The 15,000-nt window shown below is 42.4% G+C and overlaps 2 protein-coding genes and 1 pseudogene across 3 annotated transcripts in view; 1 reads left to right on the top strand and 2 right to left on the bottom strand.

The window, feature by feature from the left end:
- Window positions 1-1,147, top strand: part of LOC106553882 (polyunsaturated fatty acid lipoxygenase ALOX15B) — a 21,951-nt gene extending 20,804 nt beyond the window's left edge. For both annotated transcript variants that reach the window (XM_087712124.1, XM_087712123.1), the window contains exons 13-14: window positions 12-182; window positions 752-1,147. In XM_087712124.1, coding sequence (XP_087568250.1) covers window positions 12-182; window positions 752-964 — 384 coding nt within the window. In that variant the 3' untranslated portion in view covers window positions 965-1,147. The remainder of the gene's footprint in view (window positions 1-11; window positions 183-751) is intronic.
- A 5,650-nt stretch (window positions 1,148-6,797) lies between these two features.
- Window positions 6,798-15,000, bottom strand: part of ALOX15B (arachidonate 15-lipoxygenase type B) — a 27,646-nt gene continuing 19,443 nt past the window's right edge. Inside the window, exons 10-14 of the mRNA XM_087712122.1 lie at window positions 13,394-13,563; window positions 12,137-12,258; window positions 9,674-9,774; window positions 8,126-8,296; window positions 6,798-7,018 (exon numbers count right to left, since the gene is read on the bottom strand). Of these exons, the coding sequence (XP_087568248.1) occupies window positions 6,839-7,018; window positions 8,126-8,296; window positions 9,674-9,774; window positions 12,137-12,258; window positions 13,394-13,563 (744 nt within the window). The 3' untranslated portion in view covers window positions 6,798-6,838. The remainder of the gene's footprint in view (window positions 7,019-8,125; window positions 8,297-9,673; window positions 9,775-12,136; window positions 12,259-13,393; window positions 13,564-15,000) is intronic.
- LOC148046922 (U2 spliceosomal RNA) lies at window positions 7,180-7,298 on the bottom strand (annotated as a pseudogene).

Raw genomic sequence — 15,000 nt, 5'->3', positions numbered from 1 at the left:
ATGGGTTGCAGTTTGAACTCGGCGCCTGGATGCCGAATTTCCCCCCCTCCATGAGGCAGCCTCCCCCCAAAGTCAAGGGACAGGCGACTCTGAAGAGCTACAAGGAGACCATTCCAGAAATCAACACAACAGCCACTGTCCTCAGCACTCTGTGGCTTCTCAGTGCCCCAACGGGAGACACGGTGAGTGCATCTACCCTACTGATCTCAAGATAACATTGGCCTGAAAACGGCAAGGCCCACCTCCGTGGGGCTTCGTGGACTTGGGTTGAGGTCCAGAGTAGTGGAACACCTTGCTAAGGACTCTTAGGGTCTCCGGGGAGGGCCGTGGCCCGCCAGCAGTCAGCAGAGCTGGAAGCAGATTCGGAGAGTGAGGAGGTTGGGGAGGAAGATGGGCCAGTCCTGAAGTCTGGGGAAGAGCTGAGGTGGCGCAGTGGTTAGAGTGCAGTACTGCAGGCCACTTCAGCTGACTGTTATCTGCAGTTCGGCGGTTCTAATCTCACCGGCTCAAGGTTGACTCAGCCTTCCATCCTTCCGAGGTGGGTGAAATGAGGACCTGGATTGTTGGGGTCAATATGCTGACTCTGTAAACCGCTTAGAGAGGGCTGAAAGCCCTAGGAAGCGGTATATAAGTCTAACTGCTATTGCTATTGCTATGATGTCAGAGGCCATATGCCAGTTATCACCTGCCTTCTCCTTTCCCTTTCCCTTTTCCTTCTCCTCCTTCTCCCTTCCTCCTCCTCTTCCTCCAGATTCCCTTGGGTCAGTATCCCCACCGTCATTTCACCGAGAGGGCCCCGCTCAACCTCATCGCAGCCTTCCAAGCCCAGCTGCACAAGATTTCCAAGGAAATCAAGGAGAGGAATGAATCCCTCGCCAAGAAGAAGCCTCTCACCGATGCGCCCGTTCTCGTCGCTTACAAATACCTTGATCCCGCTGAGATAGAGAACAGTGTCAGCATTTGAACGGAAGACTTAAACGGTCTCCTTCTCTGGAAGAATTTAAGCCCCCCGAATATTAGCAAGCGGGGGGCTTCAAGTTTCTATATTATGTTAATGGATACAAAAATGTGTTAGAAAAATGTGTATGGAGATTCTCTGTCATCCAGGTCACAGTTGTCGTCGTCCCCGTCTCCCCCCGAGGCAACTGGACTTTCTGGATTTTTTTTTTTGAAGGGGTTTCACTTCTCATCCGAGAAGCTTCTTCAGTTCTGCAGAACTGATCTCCTTGGCTCTAAAGAACGGAAGAAAATCTTTACAAAATGTTTTATAGTTGGCACTTCTGACCAGCAAGATTGGCAGAGATTTTTAAGGATATGCCTGTTAAGTATTGGAAATGTCATCCGATATTGGGTTCATACTATCACATGTGGTGGACATGTCGAAAGGATATATATATGTTGTATTTGTGCTGATAAATAAATAAATAAATAAATAAAGGGAGACTAGTATAGATCTATTTCAAGCTATTTAGCTCTCATCAGCTAGCCATACCCTTACTGGGATTAGAACCTGGGGTGTATTGCATCTTAGGCAGATGTGTTAACCATTAAGCCACAGGGTTCTCCTCCTTATCAGCTGAGCCAGGGAGAAAGGTATATATTTAAAGTCACAACCCCTGGTATGCCCAAATATGGGAGGAAGTTCATTGTAAAAATATTGGGTTTCTGTCTGGATGGTCTCTTGTGGCGAGCCGATGGACAGAGAATGGAAGCAGTGAACTTCCTCCTATATTTGGGCATACCAGGGGTTGTGACTTTAAATACACACACACACGCACGCACACACACACACACAAACGTTTGTATTTGTGCTGATAAATAAATAAATAAATAAATAAATTTGTGACACTATATCTATATATCTATATCTATATCTATCTATCTATATCTATCTATCTATCTATCTATCTATCTATCTATCTATCTATCTATCTATCTATCTCTATCTATCTCTATCTCTATCTCTATCTCTATCTCTATCTCTATCTCTATCTCTATCTCTATCTATATCTATATCTATATCTATATCTATATCTATATCTATCTATCATCTATCTATCTATCTATCTATCTATCTATCTATCTATCTATCTATCTATCTCTATTTCTATCTCTATCTCTATCTCTATCTCTATCTCTATCTCTATCTCTATCTCTATCTCTATCTCTATCTCTATCTCTATCTCTATCTATCATCTATCATCTATCTATCTATCTATCTATCTATCTATCTATCTATCTATCTATCTATCTATCTATCTCTATCTCTATCTCTATCTCTATCTCTATCTCTATCATCTATCTATCTATCTATCTATCTATCTATCTATCTATCTATCTCTATCTCTATCTCTATCTCTATCTCTATCTCTATCTCTATCTCTATCTCTATCTCTATCTCTATCTCTATCTCTATCTCTATCTCTATCTCTATCTCTATCTCTATCTATCATCTATCATCTATCTATCTATCTATCTATCTATCTATCTATCTATCTATCTATTTCTATCTCTATCTCTATCTCTATTTCTATTTCTATCTCTATCTCTATCTCTATCTCTATCTCTATCATCTATCTATCTATCTATCTATCTATCTATCTATCTATCTATCTATCTCTATCTCTATCTCTATCTCTATATCTATATCTATCTATCTATCTATCTATCTATCTATCTATCTATCTATCTATCTATCTATCTATCTCTATTTCTATTTCTATTTCTATCTCTATCTCTATCTCTATTTCTATTTCTATCTCTATCTCTATCTCTATATCTATCATCTATCTATCTATCTATCTATCTATCTATCTATCTATCTATCTCTATCTCTATCTCTATCTCTATCTCTATCATCTATCTATCTATCTATCTATCTATCTATCTATCTATCTATCTATATCTATATCTATATCTATATCTATATCTATATCTATATCTATATCTATATCTATATCTATATCTATATCTATATCTATATCTATATCTATATCTATATCTATATCTATATCTATATCTATATCTATATCTATATCTATATCTATATCTATATCTATATCTATCTATCTATCTATCTATCTATCTATCTATCTATCTATCTATCTATCTATCTATATATATATATATATATATATATAGGACAAAAATACAGACACAGTTGAAAATAAAAATAGTTAAGCAACAATCGTTAAGCCAGAAATGTTTTTGTTGGGTATTGTACCAGAAAGATATAATAAAGGGAATACATATTTAATTTTACGTGGGTTAACTGCAGCTGGGATTGTGTTTGCACAACAATGGATAACTAAAGAGATGAAAATGTTATAAAAAATATTAGAATGTGCAGAAATGAATAGACTAACATTCAAAATTAAGAAGGAAGAAACTGAATACTTTTTAACATGGGATTTCTTTTATCAATGGCTAACTAGCAGAAACCGTTAAGTGAGAAACTTAAAAGCATAAGGGAATGGTTAATAACATTGAAGATTTACTAAATTAGATAAGCAAATATTATTATCATGATAATAATATCATAATAATATTATGGTTATTATTAATGTCATGAATATTATTGTTACTATTATTATTACCGTTTTTAAAAACAACTGTACTCAGACAACACACTGTTTATATAGACATCGAATTTTTATGCTTAACATTATAAGAAAAATTATATGTCTATGTCTATGTCTATGTCTATGTCTATGTCTATGTCTATGTCTATGTCTATGTCTATGTCTATGTCTATGTCTATGTCTATGTCTATGTCTATGTCTATGTCTATGTCTATGTCTATGTATATGTATATGTATATGTATATGTATATTTTGTTGTATTTGTGCTGATAAATAAATAAAGGGAGACTAGTATAGATCTATTTCAAGCTATTTAGCTCTCATCAGCTAGCCATACCCTTACTGGGATTTGAACCTGGGCTATATTACATACTAGGCAGACATCTTAGCCATTAGGCCACAGGCTCTTATCCATTATCAGCCAAGCCAGGGTGAAAGATATCTATTAGATTTTTACAACCCCCAGTATGCCCAAATATGGGAGGAAGATCACTACTTCCATTCTCTGTCCTTCGGCTCGTCACAAGAGACCATCCAGGCAGAATATGTATATGTACATATATGTATATGTATATATTTAGTGTCACAACCCCTGGTATGCCCAAATATGGGAGGAAGTCTACTTAGGCAACAGAAAAAATATTGGGTTTCTGTCTTGATGGTCTCTTGTGACGAGCCGATAGACAGAGAATGGAAGCAGTAGACGTCCTCCCATATTTGGGCATACCAGGGGTTGTGACACTAAATACATACCTATTTCCCTGGCTCAGCTGATAAAGGAGGAGAACCTTGTGGCTTAGTGGTTAACACATCTGCCTAAGATGCAATACAGCACAGGTTCTAATCCCAGTAAGGGTATGGCTAGCTGATGAGAGCTAAATAGCTTGAAATAGATCTATACTAGTCTCCCTTTATTTATTTATCAGCATATATATCAGCATATATATATTTATCAGTATATATATATATATATATATATATATATATATATATATATATATATGTTATATTTATGCTGATAAATAAATAAAGGGAGACTAGTATAGATCTATTTCAAGCTATTTAGCTCTCATCAGCTAGCCATACCCAAGTTTGGGAATCGAACCTGTGCTCCATTGCCTCCCAGGCAGGGAGTTAACCATTTGAGCTACAGAGAACGACTCCTTATCAGCCAGCCAGGGTGGGAGGTATATACTTAAAGTCACAACCCCTGGTATGCCCAAGTATGGGAGGAAGGTCACACTTCCACTCTCTGTCATTAGGCTCGTCACAAGAGACCATCCAGACAGAAACCCAATATTTTTTACTGTTGCCTTTTTTGTTACATTTGTTATATTTATGCTGATAAATAAATAAAGGGAGACTTGTGACGAGCCTAATGACAGAGAGTGGAAGTGTGACCTTCCTCCCATACTTGGGCATACCAGGGGTTGTGACTTTAAGTATATACCTCCCACCCTGGCTGGCTGATAAGGAGTCGTTCTCTGTAGCTCAAATGGTTAACTCCCTGCCTGGGAGGCAATGGAGCACAGGTTCGATTCCCAAACTTGGGTATGGCTAGCTGATGAGAGCTAAATAGCTTGAAATAGATCTATACTAGTCTCCCTTTATTTATTTATCAGCATAAATATAACAAATGTAACAAAAAAGGCAACAGTAAAAAATATTGGGTTTCTGTCTGGATGGTCTCTTGTGACGAGCCTAATGACAGAGAGTGGAAGTGTGACCTTCCTCCCATACTTGGGCATACCAGGGGTTGTGACTTTAAGTATATTCAGTATATATATATACTGAAGAATCTTCTTGGATGAAAAGCGAAACCTCTTTAAAAAATCCAGTTGGGTATTAGGGAGATGCAAGCGAACATTAATTAAATTGTAAGAGCTGGTAGAAATGGTAAGATGCAGGCAGTCCTGGATTTACGACCCCAATCGAGGCCGAAATTCCCATTGCTAAGCAAGACGGTGAAGTGGTTTTGCCCCGTTTTACCACCTTTCTTGCCGCCCTGGTTAAGCGAATCACTGCCGTCGTTAAGTCAGTCACAGGGTCCACTGGTGGAACCTCTTCTAACCTGTTCAGTAGATTTGACGAATCGGTTCTACTGTACCGGTGCGAACCGGTAGGGACCCACCTCTGCTATGCTCAACCCCATTTTCTCAGCCACCCCAGAAACATGCCGCTGTCACTCGTTTCTGGCTACCAAATAAACAGAGGCTTCCTCTCCTGCAGACTGCCTCCATTTTATTTCCACTTTTCTGTCTCTTGGCTTGGAACTGGATCGAATTTTTCTCCCACTGTCAGTCCTGAAATAGGGAACAGTGGGGGAAAAGTAATGTAGAGCTTCTAGTGAGGACCTAGAAGATGGTGGCAGAGTTAGGATTGAGTCTTTCTCTCTGATGTGTCCACAAAGAGGGGGGCCAAAAATGTCCAGAGATGTTGGCGCAACCACACAATCAATGCTCACTCGTTTCCACACCTTCAACATACTCTTCTCTGTTCCACAACCAGATTTCTGGAGGTTGTTGTTCAATTTTTGTGGCCCGCCAATGGCCAACGGAGCTGGCAGCAGAGTCGGACAGTGAGGAGGTTGGGGAGGAACCTGGGCCCGTCCTGGAGGCTGGGGAAGGCTCAGACGAGGGCTCTGCGTCGGAGGCAGAGATGGGGTCGAGGCTTTCTGGCAGTGATCAGGTGCCTACGGAGCTAGACAGCAGTGAGGCAGAGGAACAGCTGGAGCCTGTTCCCAGTGTGCGCATGCACAGAGCTGCCAGAAGAAAAGAACAGCTCAGAAATCAGTGTCGACTTGGGAGTAAAGCCACAGGTGGACGGTGAATAAAAGAGGAGCGAAAGGGGAGTGGAGTTTGCAGGAAACAATTCGTTCGTTCGTTCGATTCGTTTCAGGAGTGTGAAGATCTGTCCGTGAATCTCCGAGACTCTGTGCCCAGCCTTTCCTTGCACAGCGCCTCCTTTGGAAAATATTGACACGGCAGCTTTCCAAGCTAGATAAGGTCTGTGGTCATAAATATTCCTTTGAAAAACTGTTTGCCAGGCCTTGGCTGAAGGTGAACGAGAGGAATTCGCCTTTGTTGAATAAAAGGGGTTTTGTCGGGACCAGGATTCGGCCTCCTGCTTTTTGGGGAAGCCTAGGTCAGAACACCTTAAGTGCCCTAACTCTTGACCAGTGTCTTTCCGTGGGAGGTCCTCCATGACTCGGTAGGTTGAGGAACCTCATCCTACAACAGGACGAGCGACCGGTCTCCTTAGATGGAGATGCTGTTCTCTACCTCAGAAGGGTTGAGGTAATTGTATGGCAGCACAAGGCGTCGGTTCCTCTCCTCGATTTCCTGGGATATCTGGGCCAGATGTTTTTGGAAAGCGGCGATGACCTTCTTCGGGCCTTCCTCGGTGAAATGTTCCTCGGGGTAGTAACCCAGCGGCCTCTGGAAGGAGATGAAAGAAAGCCATAGTGAGGTCCCATCTTAGGAGATCCGGAGGACCGTCTTCTCGAGAGAAGACTTCTAGGAGTAGGAGAACCATCAACCCAAGGGAGATGTTTGGGGACCACGAGACGTGTCTCCTTTGGAGCTGATGTTCTGGAGTTGAGGGCTCCATTAATTCAATGGAAGTGTTTTAGAGCAAGGATGGAGATCTCCCCGGATCTGAGGAATGATCCCTTGAAGGATACTACACTTGATCTTAGCCAAAAGGCCGAGAAGCGATACTTACCCTTGAAGGAAATGTTGTGTTCCTGGGAATCCAGGAACGATGGTGGCCCTCACAAGACTGGAAGATCTATTTCCCCTCAGAAAATTTCAAACTTTACAATATGATGAAAGAGATCTTTCCTACCAAGCAATTTAATGAAAAGTAAAGCAATATATGAACGGCAATTAATTTCAAACGATCGTATCAGCAACCGGTCATAAATCAAGAACCAGGTCTATCTTCACAACAATCCACAAGTTAACTAAGATTGAGAAGCCAGGGCTGAATTCAGATTTCACTCTTAAGACGTGGCTTGTTTGACTAGTATTAACTACACTAGTATTGTTTGGACTTGCAAACCATGGTTTATAAACTACAGTGGCTGGGCTGACACGTCGCTTTAAATCAACCCAACCAGAACCACAAAAACGTATTATAGCACAACCCTGATTTGTTGAATCTTGGTGTTGGGATTATTTAAAAATCCCGTGGCTAAACTGCAGATTGGGATTAAAAATTAAAGATTCCTTAATCCTTCCCTCACATCATCATCATCTTCTTTTAACGACCCATAATCCCTTGCGGGGTGGAATCTGGACAACTGAATGGAGCTGAGTGTTTTACTGGCCGGCTGCCCTACCCTGTTGCCAATGCGGAGTTATATTCGGTAGATATATTTTCATCTTGACCAGAGAGAGAAATATCTGCCTCTACCTAGGATCGAGCCCACAGCCTCCTGATTGTGAGACGAGAGCGCCACCTCTAGGCCACCGCTAACTCCTTAATCCTTCCCTCTCATGGTCTCCCTAATTTGGCCTGTGATGCCGAAAATATTGTCTCACCTTATCTCCTCGTTCTCGGCTGAGAAGCCACAAGATGAGCAACATCTGGCAGCTTGTGCTGACATCTGGTAAGGTCTCCAAGATGTCTGCAAAAGTCACGCCGCCTTTGGATTCCGGCGGAGGCCTTCTCATGGTGGAAGGGTAGTTGGGCATCCAGGCTCCAAAATCAAACTGGAGAAGAAAGGAAGTTGGAGGTTAGAAGGTCTTCAGACCCAGGAGCCATTCCTTAGCTCCCACTTGGAGTGACGAAGATCTACTCTAGAGGAGATCTAGAAAGGAGACCTCCATTGACTATTTGGGATGCTTTCTACAAGTGTGACTTGTAGCTCCATCTCTCAAGCATGGAGCCATCCAAAGAGTTCCATCTCCAAGCATGGGCTCATCTAAGGAGCTTCATTTCCAAATATGGAGACATCTAAGGAGCTTTATCTCCAAGCATGAAATCATCCAAGGAGTTTCATCTCCAAGCATGGAGACATCTAAGGAGCTTCACCACCAGGCATGGAGACATCTAAGGAGTTTCATCTCCAAGCATAGAGTCATCTAAGGAGCTTCATTTCCAAATATGGAGACATCTAAGGAGCTTTATCTCCAAGCATGAAATCATCCAAGGAGTTTCATCTCCAAGCATGGAGACATCTAAGGAGCTTCACCACCAGGCATGGAGACATCTAAGGAGTTTCATCTCCAAGCATGGAGTCATCTAAGGAGGTTCATTTCCAAATATGGAGACATCTAAGGAGCTTCATCTTCAAGCATGGAGTCATCTAAGGAGCTTCATTTCCAAGCATCTAAGGAGCTCCATCTCCAGGCATGGAGACATCTAAGGAACTCCATCTCCAAGCATGGACTCATCTAAGGAGCTTCACTTCCAAATATGGAGATCTCTAAGTAGCTTTATCTCCAAGCATGGAATCATCCAAGGATGATTCCAAGCATGGAGACTTCTAAGAAGCCCTAACTCCAAGCATGGAGACTTCTAAGAAGCTCTAACTCCAAGCATGGATTCATCTAAGGAGTTTCATTTCCAAACATGGAGACATCTAAGTAGCTTTATCTTCAAGCATGGAGACATACAAGGTACTCCGTTTCTAAGCATGGAATTAGCCAAGGAGCTCCATCTCCAAGCATGGACTCATCTAAGGAGCTTCACTTCCAAATATGGAGATCTCTAAGTAGCTTTATCTCCAAGCATGGAATCATCCAAGGATGATTCCAAGCATGGAGACATCTAAGAAGCTCTAACTCCAAGCATGAATACATCTAAGGAGTTTCATTTCCAAACATGGAGACATCTAAGTAGCTTTATTTCCAAGCATGGAGACATCTAAGGAGCTTCATCTCCAAGCTGGAGTTGTGTTGATTAAACCCCTTTTCAGGCATACGGTGAGATTTCCACCAACCTGATATAATCCAGATATCTTGGCTTACTTTCCATCATAGCTGGCCAGCATGGGGAGCATTGAGTTGGAGAAAAGGGGGCAGATGGAGGGTTCATCCCACCTTATCCTCCCATAGCATTAAGGACGAAGAAAAGACCCTCCAAACCTGGCTATTGTTGACACTGGCATGACGGGCTGAGCAGGTGAAGATTATCATGGTCAGATACTTGGTTAACTCAGCAATGGTTCCTAGGTGTGCAGGGAAACCTGAAAGAATTAAAAAAAATATTGGTGGGATGGAATTCCTTATTTAGGAAGAAAATTTATATGACGTCCCAATTCACTCACGGTGATCCTGGGCAGCTTACAAAAATAAAACTCCAAGAAAACTGAAATAAATTCTCACCACTCTGGTGACAAACGACCAAACTAACCACTTGATCAGTCCTGTATCACCCTGGCGTACCCAGGCCGGTTATCAAAACCAGGTCTTTCCAAAGAGTTTTAAGGTGGGGGCCCATCTTATATCCCCAAGGAGGATGTTCCCCCGGGAGGGAGCCACCACCGAGAAGGCCCTTCTCTCCTGGCTCCCACCACATGTTATGGGTCCCGTCTCCTTGAAGAGATCAAGATCCTGCCCCAACACTCACATGTTCATCACACGGTCCAATCTCCCACTGCCGCCAAGGCAGATTCCTCCCCCATCCAGATCCGGCCAGGTGCAGAGGCAAAGAATGACCTTGACTTTCTAAGAAGAATGTTGTTATGGCTACATATCACCCAACTCCGTATAATCCCACAGAGTGTGTGGCAGGCCTGAAGCCTAAAAAGAAAATATGGCTTGCAGGTCCGACACTGGCCTCAGTTTACCTTCCCAATGAGCAACCGAGTTGGAAGATCCTTTAAAAGCAGTCGATCAGGGAACCCTAACAAAGCGGGATCTCTCCCTGAGACCCATCTTACATTCCTTTTTATAGTTAACACGGCGAAGAAAATCCGAAAGAGGAAAGTTGGTTGCCCCTCCTTGCTCAGTACAAAACCGCAAAGCTTGTTCGAAGTTAGATAATCAGATGCCAGTTGAGACGAATCAACTTTCGAATGACATTGGGAAATGTGATTTATGACACAGACTGAGGGGAGGGAAGGAAGAGGGGTAAATAAAGAGTCAACTTTCGTCTCAACTGGCATCTGATTATCTAAAGATAGTCTCCAGACATCCTTCTGTAAATTATCTTTTCAGTTTAGGAATGGTTAAAAGCCGTCTAATCCATCCTTACAACCACAGGATGAAAAGTCTTCCCGCATTCCAAGCTGTAACGAACCTCAACGCGCTATTTTAAAAGAGAGAAGATAAGTACAAATGAAAGCACAAAATAATCGTGTTACCGTATTTTTCGGAGTATAAGACGCACCTTTCCCACCCCTTAAAAGAGGGCGAAAATTTGGGTGCGTCTTATACTTACTGAATGTAGCCCCACCCACCCAGCATCCCGGACACTTTGGCCTCTTCCTCCCAGCAATTTACCTCCTTGCAGAAAACAGGGGAAATGGGGCTCGCGGAGGCTGCAATAGGCTATAGCAATCCCGGCAGCTGGAAACAGCTGATCATCGGGAGGCCCCTGGTGAAATTGAAAGTGAAACTTGCTGTTTGCTCCACAAGGCAAATTGCTGGGAGGCAGAGGCAGATTCCCCCCCCTTGTTCTTCTCCCCAAAAGCTAGGTGCGTCTTATACTTTGGAGCGTCTTATACTCCGAAAAATATGGTAAAGTGAATTGTTAAATTGTCCTGGTCTACCCAATGCGAAGAGGAAACATGCCAGTAGTTTGGGGAGTGGCATCAAGCTGGCCACACCCACCCAGTTGGCCACACCCACCCAGCCCCCTCGAGGTCAACCACAGCCCTGATGCGGCCCTCAATGAAATTGAGTTTTGACACTCCTGATCTAGAGGGATGATCTCAAACAAGGTTCTCCAACCTTAGCAACTCTCGTGGACTTCAACTTGCACAATTCCCCAGCCAACTCTTTTTTCACTTTGCTGAAGTCAAGATATATTACGTCGACCGCATTCCCCCTATCGACTAAGAAAGTTATCCTATTTTTTTAAAATGCAATAGTCTATCTGTCAACTCCTAAAGTTGTCATAGTGAGAGAAGTGGGGGGGAGCGCATTCCACACGTACTTTCGGGCTAAAGTTGGATCTCTGATTACTGCAGCAGGCTTGGGAGGGGTGCACCTCATTGGGGAATGTGATTTATGACACAGACTGAGGGAAGGAACAGGGGTAAAGTTCAGCTATAACTCAAGCAAAGCTTAGATCTGACTGCGAAAAGATCTTGCCAAAAATGCTCCTTATAAATGACTAGTTTTGTATTGAAACTCGGCTCGAGACTCATGAATCAATTGGGGCATTTTTTGGAAACCTGACACTAGCCACATTTGTCCATGTCGCATCAGAGCTGAATTCCGGTGAACCTTCACAGGATGGGGAATTCTGGGAATCGAAGTCCGCAAGTCTTCAAGTGGACAGGACCGGACACCCCCGGGTTTAAATTGATTCTTCATTTCACACCTCGCTCGCAGAAAAGCCGCGTGCGGGGGTGGGTGGGTTGAGAGAAAAGAATTTTATACCAGAGGATGGACGCTGATGGAAACATTTCTCAAAGATTTCAGCCACCCAGGCCTGCAGCTCCATATCCTTCTCCACAGCTCCGTCGCTCGGGTAATAGAGGCCGATCATTCCAGACACAAAACTGCAAAATGGGGAAGAGAAGTGCCGTCAATCCCGGGATACGAGAGGAAAAACTCACATTTGCCTAAGCAGCAGGACAGCAGCAGGAGCATCTGATAAGCAAATGGACTGTAGAAGCCGTTAGGGAAGGATTCTACTGGCTGCTAGGTATTAAATCCAAATTAAATACCGATCGGCGTTTAATTCCTCGTGCTTTTCCTTGGGCTCGTCAATATTATTTAGTCATTTGTTTAAAAAAACTTTTTAGAGCCGCCCATCTCAATCAAAGACAGATTGCAACAGATTAACAGAGTCGAAAGGGACCTTGTAGGTCATCTAGTCCAACCCCTCGGCCCAACAAAGGTTTCTCTTAATCAGAACTGGCGCATAACTCAAGCATTTTCAACCAAACTTGGTACACAGGTGACTTATTCTCTGAAAACAAATACTGTGGAGGGTAAGACACCCCCCAACAAAACACCCTCAGGGTGTGTGTTCTGTGAAGATACAGCCTGTTGTGCCTTAAAATGGCTTCTACTCTACTGCTGTAAAATGGCTTCTGCTGTGCGGCGCGGTGGAGTTGCCATGGTAACGGCTTCACAGTACTCCACAAGGGGGCTCCCTATGTTAAAGGGGAAAATCCAACATTAGAAATTATGTTTCATCCGGATATTTTCCACCAATAAATAAATATCTGGGCAACCCCAGGTTATCGGCTGGTAGTTTAATAAAGCAGATAAAAATGTAGTTGGGGGTTCCCTGTTTTGGCTGCATTCATCATTTCTTGCTCAATCTCATCTAACCATGTTAGCTAGGAAACCACAAGTGTGGCTTATTTCAGGCAAGCCAAGATCTCCAATCTAGAGATGATCTTGCAGGCAAGATACTATGGCCCCAATTCTCCTACAGCAGTGTGGTGTTTTCCCCCCCCAACTGCAGCAGGATTAAGAGGTGTGGACTTCAACTCCCAGAATTCCCATGCTGCCTGGGGAATTCTGGGAGTTGAAGTCCAGCCTTTTGAGAACTGCGGAGGTTGAAAAACACTGGATATGGAATGGAAAGTGCCCCTTATCAAGCCTGCAGTTCTGTAATTGGAGGAGGGGGTGTAGATAAGACATATTGTCACCCCTCCTCGTTGTCTTCCATGGGGATCACACCTCTCTATAGCAGTCCAGAGCTTCAGCCCATCCTCCTTGTAGTAGTAGTTGGGCAACGAATCCACCCCTCTATCTCGGAGGTCATCAGGGAGGCAAAGCATGGAGTAGGTCAGCTTCGAAAGACCCTTCGCCACCAGCTGGGACATACCCTGGAAACCTGTGCCTATCATCTGGAAGAAAGGAAGAAAGAAAGAAAGAAAGAAAGAAAGAAAGAAAGAAAGAAAGAAAGGAAGGAAGGAAGGAAGGAAGGAAGGAAGGAAGGAAGGAAGGAAGGAAGAAAGAAAGAAGGAAGGAAGGAAGGAAGGAAGGAAAGAAAGAAAGAAAGAAAGAAAGAGGAAGGAAGAAGGGAAGGAAGGGAGGGAGAGAGAAAGAAAGAAAGAAAGAAAGAAGGAAGGAAGGAAGGAAGAAAGAAAGAAAAGAAAAAAGAAAGAGGAAGGAAGAAGGGAAGGGAGGGAGGGAGGGAGAGAGGAAGAAAGAAAGAAAGAAGAAAGAAAGAGGAAGAAAGAAAGGAAGGAAGGGAGGGAGAGAGAAAGAAAGAAAGAAAGAAAGAAAGAAAGAAAGAGGAAGGAAGAAGGGAAGAGAAGGGAGGGAGGGCGAGAGAAAGAAAGAAAGACAGACAGACAAAGATATAAAAAGAAGATGAAAGAAAGAGAAAAAGCAAGAGAAAGAGAAGGAAAAAAGATAAAGTGAAAAAAGAAAAAAGAAAGAAAGAAAGAGGAAGAGGAAAGAAAGAGAAGGCAAAAACAAAGGGAAAGTGAAAAACAAAGAAAAAAGAAAGATAGAAAGAAAGAAAGAGAAAAGACGAGGAAGAGGAAAGAGATGGAGGAAAGAAAGAAAGATAGAAGGAAAGGAAGAGAAAGGAAGAGGAAGAGGAAAGAGATGGAGGAAAGAAAGAAAAACAAAAAGAGTGAGAAAGAAAAAGGAAGAAGAAAGAAAGAAGGAAAGAAGGAAAAGCAGAGGAAGGAAGGCAAAGGGAAGGGAATGAGGAAAGAAAGAAAAAAACAAAGAAAAATAGATTAAAAAAGAAAAAGAAGCAAGGAAGGAAGGAACGGAAACAAAGAAAGAAAGACGAGAAAAACAAAAGGAAAGAGACAAAGAAAGACAAAGAAAGAGAAAAAGAAAGAAAAGGAAAAAAGAAAAAGTGAAAAGAAAAGAAAAAAGAAAGAAAGAGGAAGAGGAAAGAAAAAGAGGGAAGAAAGAAAGAGAAAGAGAAGGAAAAAAGAAAGAGTGAAAAACAAAGAAAAAAAGAAATAGATAGGAAGAAAGATAGATAGAAAGGAAGATGAGGAAGAGGAAAGAAAGAGAAGGAGGAAACAAAGAAAGAAAAAACAAAAGAGAGAGAGAAATAAAGAAAAAAAGAAGAAAAGAGAGAAAGAAAGAAAGAAAAAGAAAAGCAGAGAAAGGAAGGCAGGGGGAAGGAAATGAGGAAAGAAAGAAAAAATAGATTAAAAAAGAAAAGGAAGGAAGGAAGGAAGAGCGAGAGAGAGAAAGAAGGAAGGAAAGAAAGAAAAAAAGAAAGAAAGAAACATCACATTTGTAGTACACCTCCATAAGAAGATACCTGACAGGTAAAAAAAGGAGAAGGTCTCTACTCATCGCGTAGCACC

The sequence above is a fragment of the Thamnophis sirtalis genome, unplaced genomic scaffold (assembly GCF_051295495.1).
Source record: "Thamnophis sirtalis isolate CommonGarterSnake01/CBP01778 unplaced genomic scaffold, rThaSir2_p1.2 scaffold_4, whole genome shotgun sequence".
Lineage (NCBI taxonomy): Eukaryota > Metazoa > Chordata > Lepidosauria > Squamata > Natricidae > Thamnophis > Thamnophis sirtalis.
Note: the sequence above shows the minus strand (reverse complement) of the source record. Positions and strands in the feature narration are given on the sequence as shown.